Here is a 23,107-nt window from a genome sequence, read left to right as displayed (position 1 = left end):
AACAATACAGTGTAACAACTGGTGGTCCAGTGAGTTCTGGGAGCTCGGTGAAGGTAATGGAGGGCTCCCCAGGGAAATAGGGCCCAGCAAGCAAGGTTGGACAGGCAGAGGGCAGAGGAACCAGGATTAGACCAAGTATGAGGTTGTCACTGAAATCAGCACGAGTCACGGTCTGTCCATGCTGGAGGTCTTGGCCCTCTGTGCTCCTGATGTCAGCTGAGCCTAGTGGGGAGCCATGCAACCCTCACGTGCCTTCACAATGGGGTAAAAGACACATTTCAGAGACCAAGGCAGCCAGGCCACTTGCCTAGGTAAACTAGTTCTTGACCGTGAGCCTGCTCCTGCTAGCCAGGCTGAGAGGCCTGTGGAGGGGCAGATTGTGGTGAGGCTGCAGGGGTGGGTACAGGAGGTAGTGCAGACCTCATTTAGAAAGACCGGAGCATGGGGTGGGGTGGTGGTGGTGGTGGCACAAGCCTTTAAGGAGGCAGAGCCAGGCGGATCTCTGTGAGTTCGAGGCCAGCCTAGTCTACAGTGTGAGATCCAGGACAGGCACCAAAACTACACAGAGAAACCCTGTCTCGAAACAAAACAAAACCCAACAAACCAAAAAACAAACAAAAAGAAAGAAAGAAGACAGAAAGACAGACAGAAAGAAAGAAAGATCGGAGCTTTCCAGGCTTAGGGTTTCCAGGGGAGTCCAGCTGAGGGGAGGGAGCTCCCCAGCGCTTGCACACAGCAGGCAGGAAGTCTGGCTTCCACCATTTCCTTGAATCCAAAGGAGGCACAGTCCTGGGCTCTGGCAGGTGCCACATGGGCAGCACCCGACAATCAGGTCCTGGACTACAACAATGTGACCTCCCTGATGGCCCTCCCTCCTGGGGGTGTAAGGAGCAACATCCGTGGGAAGGAACATTCTAGGCAGGAGAGGGGGGCAGAAGGGAAGGATCTCCAACCTGGACACAAGATAGTTGCAGTGCTTTCCAGCCTTTGGGCCAGGGTCGACTGCAGGATGTAAATGACACCCGGGAGCAGGTTACTCATCCCTCCCATCAGTGGGCTGAGCTGTGTTCCCAGGATTGGGTGTCCCGCTCATTCGAGAGCCCTAACAGAAAGACCAGAGCGGAGCGCCTCCCCTCTGCCACCTCTGTGGCTGGGTGTGGTTTGTGTTCACTGAGTCCTGCCTTCTCCACATTAGGAAAATGTTTTCCTTAGTAGAAAACGTACACAGTTTATCCCAGGACATTTTGAAAGTGAAGGGGGCACAAAGAACTGTGAAGGCCACTCGTTTATCCACCCCCGTGTAGGGGACACCGGCATTTCTCTTCTCTGTTTTTTGCTCCAGTGAGTCAATTTTTGTTGTTGTTTTTGAGACAGGATCTTACTATGTTTCTGAGGTTGGCCTGAGGTCACTATGTAGATCGGGCTGAGCAGGAACTCACAGAAATGCACCTGTTTCTGCCTCCAGAGTGCTGGGATTAAAGGCGCGCACCACCACTGCCTGGCTTTAGCCACCTTTCAATAGTGCACACAATCCTGCTGCCCCCTTGAGGAGAGAACTGTGGACGTGCTGGGGCACAGGCCGTGGGTGCTCCCCCCCCCCCCTGCTCTCCCAGGCAGGTTCTTGATGTCCCTGTCCTTTTGATCCGGCAGAGGCGCTGGTTTTGTCCCCACATCTGCAGTATAGTATAGCCTGAGTCAGTCACTCGAGAGTTGATTGGTTTCAAAGCCACGTGTGTCTGCGGGCACTGGCAGGCAAGAGCAGCTCATCCCTGCAGATGCCATTGCTGCCTGCTCCGCTCCAGGGGAAGGCATGCACCACCCAACTGCCCCCAGCCCCACGCAGCAACAGCTGCTCTCCAGGTGTGGTGGTAATGGCATGCTCTCTTCGGAGCTTATGCGAATGCATGGGACCATGAAGGACATTGGTAAAACAACATCTAGAGATGGGAAGGATCTAGAGAATACATTGTCTTCACTTAAGCTCTTTGCCACCAAGCAGAGCTGTAAGTTTTCTCCTGAGCTTTCCCTGTCTACATCATGGTGACCACAACCTGGCTTCCCATGCAGGTGTCATGAGCACACGCCACCACAGGCCAGGCTGCAGAGCACAGAGAAGACAGATTCTCTTCAATTCTCTCATCAACCTTTTAGAGGGTGAGCGGGTAGAACTTGGATCCAGAGTACCCCTAAGGCTCTCAAGCTTGATCAAGGGGCACCTGAGGAGTTTAACTCTCAGTGACAAGACTGATGTAGCCCAGAAAGGAGGACACGGGCCTCTCTGAGAACCCTCCTGTCTGTGCCTCATCTCCACCAATCCTCCTGCTTCGGCCCAGTGTCAACAGGACGGAGAAAATCCCAGCCCAGCAGTTGGCTCACAAAGTGCTGTGCAGAGACAGGAGGCTTGGGGGGAAGCCGGATGCTGCGCAGCTCTGGGCAGCTCTGCTCAAGGTGGCTGTGGTCCTTAGACCAGCAACAGACAGAGGTGAAAGGGAGGGGCACAGGGGCCAGGGCAGGAGATCCAAGACTGCAGCCCATGGGTCAAACAGAGCAGCTTATGGGACTGAAGGAGAGCAGCCTGGGGAACAGGATGGGGACTTTCGGAGCCTGGGGATTTGGTCTGACGGAGGCTAATAAAGAAGGCTCCTGGCTTAAGGGTGCTAAAAGTCAAACACTTGTCAGCCTTCTCCAATAGGAAGCCCAACAACCTCAGAAACAGACAGAAACAGCCCCGTGGGAGCCCAGCGGCCCCTGTAGCAGAAATCCAGCGGAGAAAGAACTTGATGGGAGCTGGAGGCCTCCCAGCTGCGCATAAGAAGCAACTTCCTTCCCATTCATCTGCTCCTGAGCTATTTGGAGCCACTCAGCCCTCCCCCCTCCCGGCTGTCCTGATACCACCTTCAACCACCCTCTGCCGGCCACGGTGGACATGGACTCATGGCTTCTGCCTGGTGGGAGCCATAGGACAAAGGCCCTCAACACAGGGCTCAGAGACATCAGGGCACCTCACATGGCTTCAGGACTCCGGGGTTGGCTCCGGCTCACCCTCCGGCCTCACCAGGCCCTGCTCTCAAGCCAACTTTGCTATCGGTCTCTGGCCCATCACCTGCTCTTCCTCTCTGGACTTGGTTAACACAGTCCAAGTTTGGAGCTGGTGTCTCTGTTGCAACCTTCTCAGCTCTCTGGTCCTCCACTGTCCCACCTGTGATCCTGGGTGATGTTGCTCTGGGTCATGTGTACAGCAGAACATGGTAAACGTGGCCCCTATAGCATCTAGAGCCTCTACTCAGTCCTTAGCAGGGGGTTGCTCCACCATGCTACTGCTTCCTGAACTGCCTATCTGCAGCTGGACCACAAGGTCCCTTCGACCCACACAGGGTCTGCTGGTCCTGCTTCACCTCCATCCGCAGCAGGAGACAGAGAAAATCCATTCTGCCGCCAAGAGAAAACAGAGCTACCAGAGATGGGCACAGGTGTATCCTGGCGCTCCTTACACCTCCCAAGCACAGAGCAACATTTGGGCCATGCATTCCTGTGAGCCACCCCCCCAGCCCCAACAGCCCCATATGAGCAAACTTCCCTCTCTCAGATATCCTTTCACTATATGTCTTCACATCTGTCACAACCCTCTGGCCTCAGGGCCACCATCATATGCGCCATCAACACTTCCACAAGACTGTCAGAGAGTAGCCCAGCATGCTTGGAGGCACAGGTGTGCCAGCCATCAATGACCTCCTTCTGAACTCACTGAGTGCATTTGCTCCTTACTCCCAAGAAAGCCCATTTCCTGTGGACATGGTCTGTGGTGAAGATGAATGGGCTGCAAGGTATGAGGCGGTGTGGTGGCTGCTGGCTGGAAAGGCAGCCACACTCCCTTGCCTGGTTTCCTGGTGCTAAGGTTGGGCCCCTCATCAGGCCCCATCAGCACAAGAGCTCATGCTAGCTCTCATGGCCTTGGCTTGACCCTTTCTTTCTACCTACAGTCAAGAGGGTGTGGAAGAAGTAGTTCAAGCTACAAGGTTTGCTAGCCCAAATCCATCATCATCACTGTGGGAACAGTCAGGATTAACAGCACCGAACCCAGACAATACAGAACCTTCGAGGCCACCGTGAAGTCTTCAATTGTCTAGAGGGCATAAGTGTTCTGTGTGGCCCCAAAGGTGAACCTGGGAGCAGCAGACAGAAGGCATAGGGACTCAATGTAAATATGGGCATTAAAGTAGCCAGAACACCGGGTCCTCTGTCACTGAAAACATCAGGGCAGAGATGATCTGGCATGGTGAAGGCAGATCATCCTGGAATGTGCCTTACCATGCACAGAGCTCCATAATGCTCACAAGTACCCTGACACAGAACTCCACAGTAGCACCTTGACTATGAACATGTGTCCAGATGTTCCCAACAAATCTGGACCTGGGGTTACTGGAGCTAGTTTTCATCTGGTAGAAACATCTCCAGGGAATCTCAGAACCAGGTGAAACATTCACAGTCTACTGTGAACCAAACTGGATGGGCTACACCAGGGCCACGTGCTTAGGGAGTGTTTCGGGAATGGGAACACGCCTCTGCTAAAACTTATTCTTAAGCCCACCTGGCAGTTAACATGCAATTACCCAGGGTGCTGTGCTGGACACTCAGGCCACTCCAGGCACCTGAAGCAACATACTAAACTCAGGTGTGCTCAGCTCACCTCTGGGTGGAGACTTCTGCAGATGCTCCAGACCAAAGAGGCCCTGGAGGAACCAACCAGGGTGGATGGAGCGGCTTTCTGGTATAGGCTCTGCACCTTACATGGGCATCTATCTGGTTCAGGGCCATCTAGCTGTTTTCTGGTTTGGGTCTCAGGTAGGGCCAGGGAGTCCCGGGGTTGCTCAAGGGCTGGAAAACTAAAAGGCTCCCACACTGAATTTAGAGATGTGTACTATGATCCGCAGGCTCAGCTCCTGACCGGCATGGGGGAGGGAGTGTCTGCAGATCTCGACCACTCTTGTTTGACCCACCAGCAGCATGGGGAAGGGAGGACTTAGAAGGCAAGTCCACAAACCCCACAGCCAGGACCAGCTGTCCTTCCCACTGACGGAACCCACCTCCTTCCTAGTTCACGGTCCTTCCTTCATTAAAGAGCGTGGTGAGTCAGAAGTAAGAGCCCAGGAACCATAAACATACACATTTAGCTTCAGTTTTAGAAAGGAAAAACAAACTGCTATTTTAAAACTGGAGACTTTGAAATCCTGAAAAAGCAGCCCGGACCTGGGAGGAGAGGACGGCTTGCTGCAGGCTTCCCAGGAGACAGGGGTGACTTGGTTAAGGCACTCTCCATTGGTCTTTCCTGGGAGCCACAAGCCCCTGAAGACACCAAACCCTGTGCTGACAGAGGAAACCCAGCCATCCACCGAGACGGACGTCAGCTGGGCCCCTGTGCCCGCTCTATAAACCCGGGTCTCACACGAGGCGCAGGGCAGGTGTGCACCAGTGAGAGCGCTCTGCTTCAAGGGGACATTGGAAGCCCCCAGGAAATGGGAGGGACAGGGCAGGTAAGTTTGCTCCCTTACCAAGATGTGCAGCAGACAGATGGTTCTGCCACACCCCAGAATGAGAGGTGGTGACAGTGTTCAGAGAGTGACTTCTTGCCTTGTAACTGCCAAGCACACATTTTCATTTGGCCACTCACCAGCAGTGTGGCCCTGATAAAGACACTTGACCTCTGCACCACACTGGGCATGCGGGAAACAGGTGAAGACGCCAGCACACGCCTCATGGTGCTGGGAGGTCACACAGCGACTGCTGTGACGTCACAGGCCTGCTCCTGTGCATGCCTCGGCTCAGGCACTGTCTTGAATGACCCACGAGGAAGGACACACTGGGCAAGGCTTCTGGGAGGCAGATGACGCGGGACATTCGCTTCTAAGCCCGGAGGCTAAGCTGAGTCCCACTCCCCAGAGAGCAGAGGAGAGGCCCTGGTCATTCCGTTGACCCCTTTATTCTGAGTGCAGACTGAACCTCCGAAAAGCAACCAAGCTGGCACCGAGCCTTTCCCTGACCGTCTGGGGCCCTGGCCTCTATCTCACTTGCAGGGGTGAGACAGGAACCTTTGCTTCAGTGACGACAGCAAAGGTCTGAAAATAAGGAAACTCCTGCTATCCAGCTGAGATGGGACATGGAGTCCCCATGGGGTACCTGGCTGTCCTGTCTGCCAAAGCTGCCGGGGACTGGCTCCACATGCCGGCCAAGATGTCTCAACACACAGCACCCCAGCATCCAGCCTAAGAAGCAGGGCTGGGGCAAGGGTCTGAGTCAAGGGTCCTTCTGAGAGTGCTCCACCTGAACGGCAGCTGGGACAGAGATAGTGGGGCCAGGAATGTCTGCAAAGTTGGCATCGGGCACTCAGCCGACTTCCTAGCACATTCCTTCTGCTAGCTCTTCCCTGGGGTTCGGGATTACATGCCCTTTCCGACTCCAGCTGAGCCCGTGCGGCCAGGGAGGCCAGTTTCCCACCAGCAGCACCAGCGCTGGCCGCTGAAGTGACCTGCGAGCACTCACCAGGAAGCGGACATCATCAAAGCCGTTCAGCAGCAACCTGCTCTCGTACTGCTGCAGGCCCATCGACTCCAGCCACTCCCCGACGCTCTGCTCCAGCGTCCGAGAACCTGACGAGAGAGGAATCGGCAGACGCTTGAAAAGGGACAACCCATTAAGGCGGTAGCAGCGGCACTCAGAGGAAGACAGATGGCACTGCCACATCATAGTCATCACCGTAACGCAGCCAGACTACGGACAGGAGAGAGAGAGCGGGCAGGACGAGCTGCCTGCCTGGCACGGCACACAGGCTAACTTGGGCGGTTGCTGCCCACTCACACCCCACGGTACGCGCTGTCCCGGACCAGGGCCGAGGCTGCACATGCACCATCTGCCCTAGGGTCGGGGGAGCCGACCCCCAGTGGTCTCTGGGTCCACTCCTCTCATCAGCGTCCACACAGAGGCACGGCAGAACGTCTGTCCCCAGAGGCACTGGAGGGGGGCACTAGCTCTCCTAAGTGCCCACCAGCCTGGCGGCTCCTCTCCATGCAACTTCGGGAGCCGCTGTGGGGCTGTGACGAGGGGCTGGTTCTGTGACCTTGCAGCGTAAACCAGTCAGGAGCGAGCGCGGGTCTTCATGCAGCTGAGGGACACAGGCACCCAGCGAGGGCTCCGGGAAGGAAGCAGCGCGGCAGCTGTTCACGGGGACCCAGCACATGCAATACAAGCAGCCCGGAACACGGCAGGGGAGAGAGGGGACTTTTACTTGTTTTCCCCCAGCAGTCCCGGAACAGGCAAACCATGGCCCCAGCTCTATGTGCTCCCAGCTCAGGACAGTCAGGGGGCTGAGTGGGACAGGTGGGTTGCAGTGTGGGGGTCAGGCTGAGATGTGGCTCTGCTGGGTCAATGGCATGGTCTTCTACCGGGCTGAGTGGCCAGCAGACTTGGGCGCCTCCTGGGCTGAGGCACTGCCCGAGGAGCTGCCTTCCCGGCTTGAGTTGGCTCCCAGGAGTGTGGTGTTCATTCTCACCGTCTCCGGCGGCAGTTCCCGTGACCCGCCCGCCCGCCTGCCTGCCCGCCTGCCTGCTTAGGGGAAAGCGGTTGGGCTGTTCAGTTCTTGGTCAAAGAAGACAAAACCCAAGCAGATAAAAGAAAGAGGCGGCACTTGTCCGTCAGGAGCCGGCAGCTTGTCTATTCACACCGCGCTGCTCTCTGGCCGAGGGACGCACACAGCTTTCTTCCTGGGGTCTCTGGTCTCACCATCTCTACCGAGGCACAGACAAGGGGAGTACTTATTCACTGTCTCAGCAGTCAGGACGGGACGGTGGCAGCAAGGAGGACAGAGTCCAGCCGTTCCCGGCAGCCCTTAGATGTTCTGCTCCGGATGCTGTCACACCCACCTTACTTCTTCAGTTCTTGTAGCAAGAATGGGTGAAAGGGGGGGGGTGTAAAGAAGGGGAGGAAGAGAGAGGTTCAAGGCAGGAGGAGGAAGAACCAACTACAGAGACATCACCTCCCGGGGACTCTCCTCCACACGGTGAAAGTCATCCTGCCATTTCTGGCGGTCTCTGCCCTTCAAGGCAGGGCAACGCCAATTTGCTTGTCTTAGGGGCCCTGCTGACCAACTGTGGCGGCCTCCACTGCTCTCCTGTCCTCCGCAGAACAGATGATGGGTGGTGACAGGGTGGTCTCTGGGCGCAGGCTGTAGAAGTACTCCAAAACGCCAAGTCTGGGGGCTCCCAGACTTGCCCTTGAATGGAAAGTCGGCTCCAGGAACCTACGCAGCAGGCTCTTGAATGCTCATGAGCTTGTGTGGCCCCGGCTGCTGATTCATTCCTGCATGTAATCCCAGGGCTGGGCAGCTGTGGTCCAGGCTGCTGCCGGTGGATGTGCACGCTGACGGAGCCGCAGCAGAATGCTTTGTCTAAAGGCTCTGGGGCTCCACACTGCTGGCTGCCGGCTGCCGGCACCACAGTCCTTGCTCACTCTCATGTCTGGCCCTCCCCTTCCTCCCCTCCCACCCTTCCCCCTTCCATGCTCAGGAAAATACATCAGGGATCGGACATCGGAGCAGAAGCTGCTGCTGCTGCTGCTGCTGCTGCTGCTGAGGGGGAGCCAGAGTGAGATGACAGGTTTCCTGAGACTGATGCTTGGCGATGCAGCCGCAGCCGCTAAGGGGGAGACGGCCGCTTCACCTCAGGCTTGGGGGCAGGAAACCTCTTACAGGGCACCGAAGAATCATGCCTGTAACTTGGGCTGGCAGTTTCGAGGACAGCCAGGGGAAGGGACCAAGGGGCAACGCGGCCCACAGTTAAGTGACCCCCGCTTGCTACTTTAGGACGCAGTCTCCTGCTCAGCACCAAGAGAGAACACGGCTACTACACCTGACGCTCCTTAGACGAGAACCCGGGGCCAGGGGAGAAGCTCACCTAGAGCAGGACACTTAGCAAGGGACAGCCAAGGGGGGACCTGATCAACTGCAAGTGCAGCTGGGGAGGGACAGAGTCACAGATATCCAGGAACCACACATCACCCCGGAAATACGCCGGAGGCACCTGCATCTCAATAGGTCTCTACAGGCACGGTGTCCAGAGACCAGGGGCCCAGAGGGGACACTCAGCAGTTACTCAACAGTGAATGGGGAGTTAAACAGGGGAAAGCCAGGCTATCCTAGACAGAGCAGGCCTTTGTTCAAAGAATCCAGAGTGGTTAGTGTGACAGACTTCTGGTAGTCGGCAGAGGTGTGAAGCAGTTGTGAGACCTGTCTTTTGGGGATTTGGGTATCTAGCCCCAGTGTGGACAGCCCAGGGGCCCTTGGGTATCCAAATGGGACTGGACTCCAGTGCTGTGGTCCTGCCCTTCAGGAGAGAACCCTGTGCAGAATTAGTCCCTCTGAGCAGCCGTCGCTTGGCTTGGGACCTGCTGCTGAAGGCTGTGCTCACCTCAAGCTGCCGGTGCCAGAGTCCAGGTATCTCCTCCTTGATTCTTGTGACAGCTGAACCCTGGTACACTGTGATCCTGACCACTCAAAATGCACAATGACTCTGCTTTGGCCTGAGCCAGCCTCTCCAGGCTTCTTAGCCAGGGAGTGGTGCAGACCCCATGCCCTGGGGTTCTCTACATCGCACACATCTTCGCCTGTCCTGGGTGTCCCTAAGCTGGGGTGTAGAAGGTGGCTCAGCAAAGTAAACATGCATACAGGACCGGGTGCTGGGGTCAGAACTGCCCAAGCGGAGAGAAGCCCTCTTGCCAATCCCAAGGGTGGGAGAGGGAAGCAGCAGCTCAGTGCAGACTCCTTCAAGGGCAGGGCTCTTCCTAGGAGGCCTGACTGGATCCAGAGGCAGCGGTCTGCTGACTCCGGCCTCTTGGACATGCTGTGGCTTAGGCTCCTGAGGAGGTATAGGAAAGCAGAATGTGGCCACAACTAAGCTCAATGCTCTTGGTCCCAGCTGTGATCATCCCCAAAGCACAGCCTTGAAAGTGGGATGCGGGTTTGTCTGTCCGTCCTAAATACCTATTCCCTACAAACACCTGACCCATGCAAACGCATGTGCATTCCAGAGGTGCAGGCAACCACTGAGCAGACAGACAGCAAACAGCTGTCTGGAGAAGGGTCCATGGCTTCTCAGCTGGAAAAGCCATCTGTCGACTCCAGCAGTCATCCAAGTCTGACAAGGACCAAGCCCAGCCCAGTCCCTCTACTGGAACCCTGGAACCCGAGAACCGAGGCCTGGAGGGAAGGATGCAAAGCTAAATGCAGAGGGAGCCAAGCCAGGGAGCAGGTGCTCTGCTCCCGGAGTTTATCAGCGTCATAGAAACGGGCACGGCTACTCGAAGCACGGCTTCCATTCACTCAGGCGTGAGTATCTTATTAATTCACTCCAATACCACGAGGTAAGTCACTGGGTGGTGCTGCTAGGAACCTGGCACTCAGGTGGGAAGAAATGAATGACTTACTCTGCAGCCTGTATCTAGAACTGGGACTTGAACTCAGGGCAGTGTGGCTCCAGGAGCACAGACTGCCCAGCAAAGCCCACAGTTCCTCTCTCCCATGTGCACAGCACCCTCCTCCATCAGGGCCACAGGAGCCCAAGACTGGGAAGTGCCACAAGGGAGGCTGCTGGGCCACTGCTGTCGGAGGTACGAACCCCACCCTGGAGAGGTGGCACCCTCATCAGAAAGGGAAGCTGGGATGACATCTTCTCTGAGATGTCATAGTTCTGGGGTCTGAACCAGGACTCCATGAGAGGTGTGAGCACCAGCTCTGAGAGGTACTTTAAGGACATGTCTCCTGAGAAAGAAGCCCAGCATGATGGTCCATTTCACAAAAAGGGAAATCAAGGTAGGCCTTACCCTAACGGCTTATATGAACAGAGTGACCTGTTCTGTAGGGATCTGGGTAACACCAGCAGAGACAGACACCCCTCCAGGAGACTCTGACACACGTTAACAGAGAACATTCATCTAGCCCCACACTGCCACTGTGGTAAACAAGGCATATGAGGGCCATGTTTTCATGACCAGCTGGTGCCAGAGCCTTCTCAGGAACTGGGGAGGGATGTGGCAGTAACTCCAGTTTGGAGCACTGTGATGAAGTCCAACACCACAAGCAGCCTGACAGCTGCTCCCCATTGCAACTCCTTTTCGTAATAAGCAGCCTCAAATTCAATGCATACACTTCCCCAAAATGCACAGTCATTTCTCCAAAAGTGCAGGCCGTGGCCTGGGCTGGCCCCTTTCTCCTCAGATGTTTGTCTTGGGTCAGAGAAGAACCTGAGGCTGCCAGAGCCAGCAGGAGGCCTGTGTTCTACAAGGTGGGGACTAGTACAGTACCTGAGACCTTCTGCTGTTCCTGAGAAAAGTCAATTCCTTCTCCAATCGAGCTCATGATTTTCTCAATCTGAAACAGAAGAAAGAGGACACAAGAGGGGTCAACTTGGGGTCAGCATTGCCAGCTCAAGGCCAGCACCACCTGTCTCTTCTCCCAGGGTCTAACTCAGCCCAGGAAGGTATGGGAAGCCGCTCTGCAGGGCTCCGGATAACAACAGTGTGGGCTGCGGTACAGACGCGACCCCTTTCCTGGACTCGGAAGCCTCACTCCTCAGCCCAGTGGTCTGCACACGTCACTGCTCATGTTAGAACTTAGGTTCCCGGGGAGGACACAGTGCCAGCCTTGCCCTATGTCACGCTCTAAGCACCTAGAGCCATGCCTGGCAGACTGTGAGCACAGTACAGATAGAGCCCTTCCTCTGGACCAGAGCAGAGACAGTGAGCCTCCGAGCATCCAATGGCCTCGGCACAGACCCTGGTATGGACCACCTGTCTCAGCACCTGGCTTTGGTTACTGTGGGCTGGAACCAAGCTGCCCCATCTGCCCCTCAGTCCAGTACGTGTTTGGCCAGGGGTAGGTCCAGACAGCCAGACCAGGATGGCCTGTCCCCCTTCTTGGGCTGCAGTGATAATGAGCTCATTCACAGCTTCTTCCAAAGCCATGAAAAGAGGGACCTTTTGTACCAGCGCTTGGATGCTCTTTCCCCTAAGTGCAAGTAAGGAGCCCGGGCCTGACAATGAGAAAAACAACTCCCCAGCTGGCCTCCAGCTGGCAGACAGGGCGCGCAGCTGACGCCCAGAAGGGCAGAGACTAAGTGCCTTCTCTTTCCGAGGCCAGTGCGGCCCACATCCTTGGCTACAGAGCTCAGCCAAAGCACAGGGACATGCGGAAGACTTGGCGGGGGCGTCTCTGCTTGAGAGGCAGTTCCAGGGCGGGTCTGCACTGCCCCCTGGAGTGAACAGCCACCCACATGCACCCCTCCCCTTGGCTCTGGCCATTTCAGGTGCTTAAGCACTGGCAAAGGACCCCAAGAGTCAGGAAAAGACCACCCACCTCTAAAGTCCGGGATGTAAATACAGATCGTGTTCACACAGCATCTAGTGGATAACATGGCTCACAGTAGATGCTCAATAAAAATTAGCTTGTGCCCATTGTCCTCTGTTGCCCTTTGAGGGCTCCAGCCTACTAAAGCCTAAATTTGAAGTTTAAACAATATTTTTATGTTGGCTGGGTGGTGGTGGTGGTGGTGGTGGTGGTGGCGGCGGCGGCGGCGGCGGCGGCGGCGGCGGCGGTGGCGCACGCCTTTAACTCAGCACTCGGGAGGCAGAGCCAGGTGGATCTCTGTGAATTCGAGCCCAGCCTGGTCTACAGAGTGAGTTCCAGGACAGGCACCAAAGCTACACAGAGAAACCCTGTTTAGCGTATAATTCTGTCTAAGCACCACATGTGTGCCTGGTGCCTGTGACCAGCAGAGGGCATAGCAACCCCTGGAACGGGAGTTACAGATGGTTATGAGCCACCATAAGGGTGCTGGGAATCAAATCAAAGGTCCTCTGCCTTAAGCCCTGAACCATCTCTCCAACCCACTCAAAAGTACTTTGACTCATGTTCTTCTGTTGTTTTTGAGACAGGATCTTACTATGTAACTGTGGCTATAGACCAGGCTAGCCCTGAATTCAGAGATCCTCCTATCTCTGCCTCCTAAGTGCACCACCATGCCTGGCCCTCGATGTCTATTTCTTTACATACATATTACTACTCAAGAACTACAAAACATCGTTCAGGGAACAGTATGCCTCTGGCTTGCCTCCCATTACCGTGTTCTTTCCACTCTTTTAGATCACTTCTTAGACGTGGGCAAATGCAAGGATACCCCCCCCCCTTCTACCCCACAGACATGCCACGTATCTTGCTTTTCCCACTAACTGAGTTATAGAGCTTTTTCACGGTTCATAGCGAACTTAGCCACACTGTCGGTGCAGCTCTCAAATCACGTGTTTAACAGTTGCCTGGCACATATGTGGGTGTTTTCTCATTGCCAGGGCTGCAGTGAGTTCTGTTCCACGTGTTTTTGTGCACATTTACAAGCACATGAGTGGGGTCACTTCTGTGTGTCTGTTGAAGGTCCACCAGGCACTACACAGCGGTGTGATCAGAGGAGGTAGCTGGGCGGGCAAAGTGCTTGTCCTGCACATGTGTGGCCCTGAGTAAGGATCCCACAAACTCACATGAAGACGGATGTGGTAGCTGCACCTTTAACCGACTGTGAGAGGGAGGGAGGGACAAGAGATTCCCCAGGAGCTCAGCGGCTAACTAGGCTGGGGTGCACAGTGGCAAACAAGAAACCCTGCCTTAAAGAGAGTGGGAGGTGAAGCTGTTCTCTGACCTCCACGTATGCGCCGTGACGAGGCATGCCAGTGCCTGCTGCACTTATACACGTGAACACCTGTGTGCACATGTAGACAGAACCAGTGGCAGGTCATGGAATCCCTCCTCCCATGCACGTTGATTTTGCTGAAGGTCTTCCAGAAATGGTGCTCACCATCTCACACTGACAGTTCATTCTATGCAGTGACGTTTGTCTTTTCACAGAGTTACAGCTTTCCTGTAACTTCAACACAGGGGCTGCTGCCCCTCCAGACCACGCCCTCTTCCCCTGGAGAGGCTTAACGAGGCCCGCCTAGAAGACACCTCCGGGCCAGTCCCCAAAGCCTGGGTTGCCTGATCTAATTACAGAAGCCTCACAGCCGGGCAAAGAGCAGATACTCAATAAACCCTGCTCCCCTGCCTGCCTTTTCCTTTCTAGAACATCTGTAGGAAGAGAGAGGTGCTCAAGGCGGGAGACTTTTCCCCACATGGGGGAGAATGGCCTGCGTTCCAGGGGTGGTGCCTGGTTGGGAAGATGGGGGCATCTACGGCAGACTCCCCAAGGGCAAAGTCCAGTGCATTTCATCGCCTGAGAACGGCACATGGTAAATAAGTGAACAGATGTATGAAAAGGCACTTTCCGTTACGCTGGCCTAGCAATGAAAAGTTGTTTTCCAAGGCCATGGTCCACACCATGGGCAGAGAGAGCAAAACTGGGTGATGGTCCCGTGTGTTCTCTCATTCCTGATTTCCCACAGGGCCATTTGAGTGCTGCTGGTCCCCAGAACCCCCCCATGCGCCTGGAGGCCTGCACAAGCCAGTGTTTCTACAGCCTGCCCTGCGTTCCTATGGTAGTGGACAGACACCCCCAGGAGGGTTGCCCAAACGTTTTACTGTTCTGTAAAGCTGCCTCAGCCAGGCCAAGCGGAAGAGCCTAGTGTCCAGAGGAGCTGAAGGAACGTGCCAGTCTTCTGCTAGCGTGTGGCCCAGGACCCCTTCTGTGGCCGCTGGAACCTACAGAGGTGACATGGGGTGGCTGGGAGGGGTTTCCGGGCAGCCCTTGGGGAGGGCTGTGGAGTCACAGGCGGCTGCCCTCCCTGCCTCCACTCGCAGCCCAGAAGCAGCAGACCCTACACTCCACAGCTCGGGTGTGCAAGGTGAGGCAAGCAGCAGGCAGACACTACTCGCATGCACACAGCGCAGTTTAACCGAACGGGGCAAGCCGACAAACAAGCGTGTTCCCAGAAGTCTGTTCCGAGGGGAGGGAGGGAGGTGTGACAGGAGGGCAGGGCTTTCTTTTTCTGCTGCTCAGATGAGTGACAGTTTTGGAGCGATGGCTAGTACTGCACTCCTCATGAGCTGTAACTCAAAATGTGTGTCTGTGTTAGTTAAGATAAGGCCCTGGAAGCGATCACAGTGAATTCTTGTGTTAAAAAAGATTTTGAAGCCTGGCGGTGGTAGCGCACGCCTTTAATCCCAGCACTTAAGAGACAGAGGTGGGCAGATCTCTTGTGATTTGAGGCCAGCCTGGTCTACAGAGTGAGTTCCAAGATAGCCAGGGCTGTTACACAGAGAAACCTCGTCTGAACAAAACAAAACAAAACAACAAAATGGAAATGATCCATCAGCAAGTGTTCAGGATGCTTCTGTTCGGGTGGCTCCCCTGCCAGGGCTGCATGAAACATACTCCCCACATGGCCGGGAGCAAACCCTGGTTATGCTGCAGACCTCTGGGTAGAGCCCCCAGGATCCTGCCGCTGTCCATGGAGGTGGGCCCATCCAGTCATGGGGATGGTACTATGCTTTTCAAGTAACCACTGGAGTGGAAGGGAAACCCCCACGTTCTGAGGAGGGTGGCGTGTGCCAGGAAGTGTGCGAGGTGCAGGCAGTCCCTGGGCCCCCTGGGGGGTCAGTGCACTCCGGCCCCTAGGCCTTCGGGAAACTCCCCTTTTGGGCGGAGGACAAGTTAGAAGCCACACTGTCCAGAGCTTCCATTTGGGACCAAGCCACCAGTCAGGGGTGTGCCTAGACGCTGGGGCTTCATGGGGAGGAGAGGAACCGCCTTCCTCCTCCGCTTCTAAGTGTAAATATTAAAGGCCATGTTCCTGGAGAGTCTCAGAGTTGACTACTGACATCCTCCAGCTCCTTCCTCCTGCCCGGGGAGCATCCCCACACTCCTGGGATTCCCTGGAGTTGGAAAGCTCACGCTAGTGTCCTCAGGTCTGTCCTACAGAGCAGGAGATGCTCACCTCCCTCCTCCATCCCCACTTACAAACTTACCCAGAAACCTGTCTGGCTCTGTTGCTTTAACAATTTTAATGCTGTGTCCCAGCAATGCCGAGAACCATCAAGGGAGAAGGCCTGGCTCAGGGCCTTTGATCTCAGCCTGTGTCTTCTACAGAGCTGCTGTCTTGATGACGCTCTGGCCTGGTGATAAGCAGTGACAACTACTACTCAGTGCTCTCACCAGGCTGGTCACTGAAACTTGAATCACATTTATATAAATGGAGGAAGCAGGGAGGGTGGTCTACACTGCGGCTTCTGGGTCCGTCTGGATCCTCTGGAGTGCCTTCCCTTATTTTTACACCCTGCCCAACTCCTCACCAGCCCCGCAGACCTCAGCTCACGTGGAGCAGGCACGGAACCCCACAGTCCGGGAGGAATCTTTTTTTTTTTTTTTTTTTGTTTTTTCGAGACAGGGTTTCTCTGTGTAGCTTTGCGCCTTTCCTGGAACTCACTTGGTAGCCCAGGCTGGCCTCGAACTCACAAAGATACGCCTGCCTCTGCCTCCCGAGTGCTGGGATTAAAGGCGTGCGCCACCACCGCCCGGCAGCCGGGAGGAATCTGAAGTGCACCTTGGCAGATCCTTAAATGTGCCAGCAGCCTAGCTCGCTCCTGGGCCCAAGAGGCACCAAGCCTGAGCTGAGTGTTTCTGGGAGAATGAGGTGCTGAGGATCTGGCAACATCCTTTCAGCCTGCCAGAGGCTCACCCAACCCTATCATGTGATCACTGATGCTGTCAGGGAACCCAAAGGATGCTGACAGAGCCACATGAGAACTTATGGTCCTCTCTGCATCTGCTCGGCTGCCTCTCAGAGCAGACAGGCACTCAGCCGTGAGTGGGCTCTGACTCACGTCTGAAAAAGGGTCAGTGACCAGGAGCTACGGCAGCTTTCTTCCCCTTTCAGACTGAGTTGCAAAAGGCCTCAGGGAAGACAAAGATGGATTGAAGTAAATGGTTTGTCTGATTTTCTAATCTTGTCAATGGCTTTTAGAAGAGGCCAGGATGGCGTGGAGAAGCGGGGGAGGGAGGGTGGGGATGAATAAGATCTGCCAGTGGGTTCAGGGCCTCTTCTCAAGCAGGCCAGACCAGCAGCTCTGGGAACAATGGGCAGCTTCTCCTCACAGCAGACTGTTAGTCTCAGCTTAATTTGTCTCATCACAGGAGAGCACACAGGTTGATACCATATTTATTGTGGTACCCCCTCACTCCAATTTCCTTTCCCTCACTTCTCTCAAGGTCCCCTTTTCTTCCAGGCTGAGGGGTAGGGAACAGAGCTGTTTCATTTCAAAAGTGCTTTGTCCGACCTGACAAGATGCCTACCCCTCTGTGGTTGCCCCAGACACAGAGGGGCAGCCTAGTAGAGAGGAAAGCCAAGCATGCCCAGTCCTAGGCCATGTCTCTTTGCCCCTCAGCCTGCACCTTTGGGCTGCAGATACCGGCTCTTGCAGCCTCGGAAAACCTCCAGTCACACAACCACCAACTGGGTCCCTTCTCCACCCAGGGGCAGGGCTTGTGATCCTTAACTTCTCTGTCAGTCTGACTGGATTTGGAATCATGTGAGACACACTCTGTGAGGGTGTTTTCATAGAGGTTTAAGCAGAAGACACCCCTGAATGTGCCCAGAGACATCCCACAGGCTGGGCTGGACTGAAGAGGGAGGAAAATGAGCTGGGCAGCAGTGCCCATCTGTCTCCGCATCCTGACTGTGATGCAGTGTGACCAGCAGCCGCCTCCACCGCCTCCACCGCCTCCACCGCCTCCACCACCTCCACCGCCTCCACCACCTCCACCACCTCCACCGCCTCCACCGCCTCCACCACCACCACACTCCCCCTGTCCTCGGGGACTGCACCCTCACACTGTGACTGCTTTTGTCACAGTAACAGGAAAACAGAAAGGAAATATGTAGATATGACAGGAACATGACAGAAGAAGCCCCATGGAAACAGGCAACTATTGCCGGGTGGCCTCCTCCTGCCTGGACGGCCCACTCTGAAAGCAGTCTTTGACTCCAAGTGCCTGGAAACTGCTGAAAAGAGAAAAATCGGGAGACCTGGATTCCAATTAACTTTATTATTGCTTGCCACATAACTCTGGGGTGTGTGCCAGGTTTTGGCTTTAAAAAGTGGGACAACTATCTAAAAGATTAATGAAACTCCGTATTTGGGTTCTGGTCCAGTTTATGCTTATGTCTGGCGCATGGAGGAGGACAAAGGTACGTCACAGCCTCGGGGGGGGGGGGGGGCCACAGGCCCTGGCTGCGGGGTCCTGCTTCTACTGCCACCTTCATTCCAACCCGCCGGGGTGGGGGACCAGCATCTGCTCCTCAGGCCTACAGCCAACAGCTGTCTGCAGTACAGGCAGTTAGAGGACACCATGCATGCCATCAAGAGTCAGCACACTGGCACACCCATCAGCGCCCCTCAGGGATCCGCAGCCTGCCACCCCTAATTACTGCTGAACAGGGAGAAGTCGTAGAAACGATCTGGAACCCCAAACTTTATTTCCAGACGTGAAAGTCTTCAGCTAACACACAAGGCACATCCTGCACGACTGCCATTCAGGTGAAGTAATAGGTCAGGCAAACAACTACCACAGAAAAGTCCAGAAGAAGAGGTGCCCGGCAGGCTCTGGGGTGGGGTTGGGTAGGGACTGACTGGCAAGGGCAGGAGGGAACATTCTGGGGTCACAGTAGTCTTCTGCATCCTAATGGAATTCAGGGTTACACAAATGTAGGTATCTGTCAGAGATTATGCAACGACAGCTATGATCGAACCTTGTCTTTGAGTATGCATCACCCCACTTTCACGACCCAGACTATAAACAAGTATTGAACTCTAGTTAATGACACAGCTCTTTTTCTTCTCTCTGTAGCCCAGGCTGTCCTGGAACTCACAGGGATCCACCTGCCTCTGCCTCCTGAGTGCTGGGATCAAGGGTATGCGCCACCACACACGGCTAACGACACAGGTTTTTGAAGTTTTGGGATGAAATGTACTGATGCTTGCAGCTTCCCCGAGACACACCAAAAACCAGCACAGCTTGCTGGATGGACAGAGGGATGAAGGAGCTGAGACACAGAGCAGGCTGAGCAAGACAGTAGTTAGAGAGTCCAGGCCGAGTCCTGGGCACCAGGGGTTTTCTATTCCAACCCACTCAAGTTTCTCTAGTTCAAAACTCAAAACAAAATCCTGGGAAAAAAATGTTTTAGGAGAAAGTCTTTTAGAAAATATCAAATTATACAGCCAACACAGGTTTGTGTTTTCTCTGTTAAGAGTTCTGCTCAGCTAGGCGGTGGCACATCTTTAATCCCAGCACTCGGGAGGCAGAGCCAGTTGGATCTCTGTGAGTTCGAGGCCAGCCTGGTCTACAGAGCAAGATCCAGGACAGGCACCAAAACAACACGGAGAAACCCTGTCTTGAAAAACAAAACAAAACAAAACAAAACAAAAAAACCCAGCAGCAGCAACAACAACAACAACAAAACTCTGCTCAACATGCCACACCAAAGCCATGCCCAGCAGAGGCCGTGCGAAGAAAAGGATGTGGGACACTGGCATCCCTGTCCTTCCCAGCACACAGCGTGGGCTGAGGGCTCTCCCATGGCTTGTGTTGTGCTGTGTTATCTCCATTCTGGAACCAGACAAACCCAGGCCCTGCAGTCTGAAAACCCAATTACTAGTGTTCTCAACAAAGCAGAGGCTAGGAGACAGGTCATACCCATGAGACCCCAAAGGGCCGATCCCTGAGTTGGGAGTGACAAGACCAGAGGAAGCAGCATGCTGGAATGCTCAGCTCTTAGCATGTTCACATCCCTGACAGCCTGGAATCAATAACATCAGGGCCTCAAACACTCCAGAACATAGAGGGGACAGGGAGCCTGTGTGGGTATGCTAAAGCTTGTTAGGCTCGCCCCTTCCTACTTTAGGAGGTCAGATATCCTTGGAAACATTACAACTCAAGCCTTGCACACTGCTCGTTCAGTGGATCAGGAGGACTGGCCACCAGCAGGGCCTCTTCCTTACAGCCATCAGTGACATCCTGCTCCCAGAGCTTCAAATCTGTGGCTCTGATGATCATTTCCTACTAACTTCCTGTCCAGCTTATTTTATGGCTAGCCTCTGCTTCTGTGAAAGCTCAGGGTAAAGTCTCAGATCTATCAGATGGACGTCACTAAAGGCACAATCAGGTACAGGCAGAGCAGACCTCAGAATAAAAATTTGAATCCTGAGTTCAAATTCTGCTTCTCTCCATTGTGAGCAGAATCTTGGAGAAGCCATTCAATGTTTCTGAGCTTTAATACACTTCCAAAAAATGTGAGAAAATCCTTCACCTGCCAGATCACTGCCATGGCCAACAACTTTTCTTCCCCCTCCCTGCTTCCCTGAGCCAGTCTCACGGTGCAGCCCAAACTGACTTCGACCTCAAGCTCCCTCTGCCTTAGTTTCCCCAGTGCTGGGATTTGGGGCATGCACCAGCATGCCCTGCTATTTCCTTTTCTGAGCCCTAGTTTCCTCAAAGGCTGCTGGGAAAGTCTGAGCTGTTGTACGAAGCATGGTGGGGAAACAGCCTGTGCCCTCCAGACCGAGTGCGTGGGGCCTGTGGACTGGCGCCGATCCTCCATTCCCGATGACATCACTGCCGTGGAACATTACTTTAACTAGGTAAAGATGTGTCACATTTGCTTAATTGTGTAAAGATGTGTTGCTTTGCCTGCCTAAGGCACCTGATTGATCTAATAAAAAGCTGAAGGGCCAATAGCTAGGCAGGAGAGGGACAGGCAGGGCTGGTGGGCAGAGAGAAAAGAGAACAACGGAGGAGGAGAGGGAGATGCCAGGGACCAGCCAGCCAGCCATGGAGTAAGCAAGAAAGTAAGACAAATGAAGGAAAGAAAGAAAAGTAAAAGCCCCGAGGCAAAACGTAGATGAGGAGAAACAGGTTAAACTAAGTTATAAGAGCTAGCTGGACGAGCCTAAGGTAACCGAGCACTCATAATTGATAATAGGTCTCTGTGTCTTTATTTGGGAGCTGGCTGGTGGTCCAAGAGAGCCTGCTACACATCACCCTGGAAGATGAGGTTCTGCAGCTTTTCCTCCAGAGGTGGGTTTGTCTGCACCACCTAGGAAGCTCCAGCCTAGGCCTTCCCGGGCCGGAGCAGGAAGTCCTAAGGGCCTCCTTAGCCCAATCCTTAAAAATGTGGGCTGGAGCTGAATCATAATCTACTTCCTGCTCTGTGACCCACCTGAGCAGATGCCAACCTTCTTGCTCTGGGAAACATCTGTAGTCTTCGTAAACTGCGTATGCCAGGCAAGCTGTCCAACACCCCTCCCTCCTCATTCATTTACACTGGTTAGAAAGGCTGCCATGGTATACATTCATCTCATCCTAAAATAAACAGAATTCCACCTAAAAACAGTTAGAAGCCAGGTCCTTTAGAGATAAACCTGACGGAAAGGGCTGAAAATGTTCACCACCCCAGTGAACAATAGCTCACTTCCTGGACACAGCTGCTGGTGGCTTCTGCATTCAGGACAGAGCGTCCCAGTGAGGGAGGTCTTCCTGGTAAGGACTTTGGGACAGGACAGAGGTGAGGACTGCTGTATCTGCCCTCTCCACCCTTAGGAGAGGGTTGGTCCCCGGGAGCTGCACAGTAGGTCACAAAACAGGCACATTTTGATGGAGTCTGCTCTTAGTTCCTGGCCACTGTGAGCCTGTACTCGACAGCAACTTTCACTGACAACGGTGTTAGTGTTAGTCAGAGTCGGTGCCTAGCATACGCTGCCTCTCTAGCCCCACCCCCACCCCCACAGGGAGGACAAAGAAGAAAATGTAACCACATGTTACAAAAGTAATGGGACAGGTGAAAATGCTGTTTCTGTAACAACCGAGTGGATAGTTCCAAGAGAATAAAGGGGAGATTTTGAAAATGTGTTCTTGAATGAAGTGTAGTTGGTAAAATAAGTTTGAGAAATTCTGAGAGAATTCTATACTCAGATTGTTTTACAAGTGGCTTCATTCTGGCTTTACTTATAAGAAAGTCAAACTGTTAACTCCAGTCAACAGAGCATCATGGATGGCATCGTAAAGAAGGGCAGAGAACACAAAATAAAGAGAGCCACACTGAGAGAATGACTCAGGTTTCTTTCAAAGAGCGAGCGCGCACGCGCGCGTGCGCACGCACACACACACACACACACACACACACACACACACACACACACATCCTGTAGTTCAAAGTAAATTGATGTTTGTACCTCTTTCTTTAACAGGCCTTGTAATTAACATAAGAACCCCCTTGCATACGGTTATTCCAGAGGCTCTCACTAAACAGCAGGACATGGAGAAGAAAGTCCCTGGGGAAGCTGGGGCCTGAAGAACACAGCAGCACTGACTTTCCCCCCCTTTGTATCAAGCATGCCCCACCTCCCAGGGCAAAGTCCCGCTCTTGATGCTTTTTCTCAGAAGTCTCTCCACTGACCAGAGAACACTAGGCGGTGGTCGTCTCCTCCTTTATACAAGATCTGTTTGAACAATGTCCTAACGTTTGCTGATCACTACCTTGAGTCGGTACAAACAGCCACAGTTTGGCCTTTCTGAGCTCCCCATCAGAGCCCAGAGGCTGCTGTACTACTAATTCCAGCCTCCATCCACACACATGGCAGGTGGGAGCCAGAACTGCCTTCAGCCAGCTCAGGGCCCAAGCAGGGAGCACAGAAACAGGTTATTAAGCTAAGCCCTTTTCAACATGTGGAGCCCGCCCTACAGGCAGACCATAGGACAGAAGGCAAAAGCAATTCTAAGTCTCAAAGACATTCTAAAGATTAAAGACACCCAAGACTATCTAAGAGGAAAAGGTTAAGCTACGAGGTCGGAGCTAAACCATGCCCAGCCTGGCCTCTGACCCATCGGGAATGCAAGAACCCACAGAAATGGCATCTGTGTGCTCCCCAAAGGCAATCCTGGAGAAGTCTCCAAACATGAGAATTCCGAGAACAGCAGAGGTCAGGAATGGGGCGGAAGCAGGGAAGCCTGGCTTTGATGGAAGACATCCTCATTCCTGCTGATGCAGAAGGTCTCTGGTTGGGCCGAAGCCTCTGCTCCTCTGCAGTCAC

At 54.2% G+C, this 23,107-nt stretch overlaps 1 protein-coding gene across 7 annotated transcripts in view; it reads right to left on the bottom strand.

Moving 5' to 3' along the window:
- Positions 1 to 23,107, bottom strand: part of Anks1a (ankyrin repeat and sterile alpha motif domain containing 1A) — a 161,432-nt gene that overhangs the window by 16,414 nt on the left and 121,911 nt on the right. For all 7 annotated transcript variants that reach the window (XM_028888435.1, XM_028888430.2, XM_028888431.2 and 4 more), the window contains 2 exons: positions 11,347 to 11,413; positions 6,538 to 6,644 (listed from right to left, as the gene is read on the bottom strand). In XM_028888435.1, coding sequence (XP_028744268.1) covers positions 6,538 to 6,644; positions 11,347 to 11,413 — 174 coding nt within the window. The remainder of the gene's footprint in view (positions 1 to 6,537; positions 6,645 to 11,346; positions 11,414 to 23,107) is intronic.

This window comes from Peromyscus leucopus, chromosome 16_21, assembly GCF_004664715.2.
Source record: "Peromyscus leucopus breed LL Stock chromosome 16_21, UCI_PerLeu_2.1, whole genome shotgun sequence".
In the NCBI taxonomy this organism is placed as follows: Eukaryota; Metazoa; Chordata; class Mammalia; order Rodentia; family Cricetidae; genus Peromyscus; species Peromyscus leucopus.
Note: the sequence above shows the minus strand (reverse complement) of the source record. Positions and strands in the feature narration are given on the sequence as shown.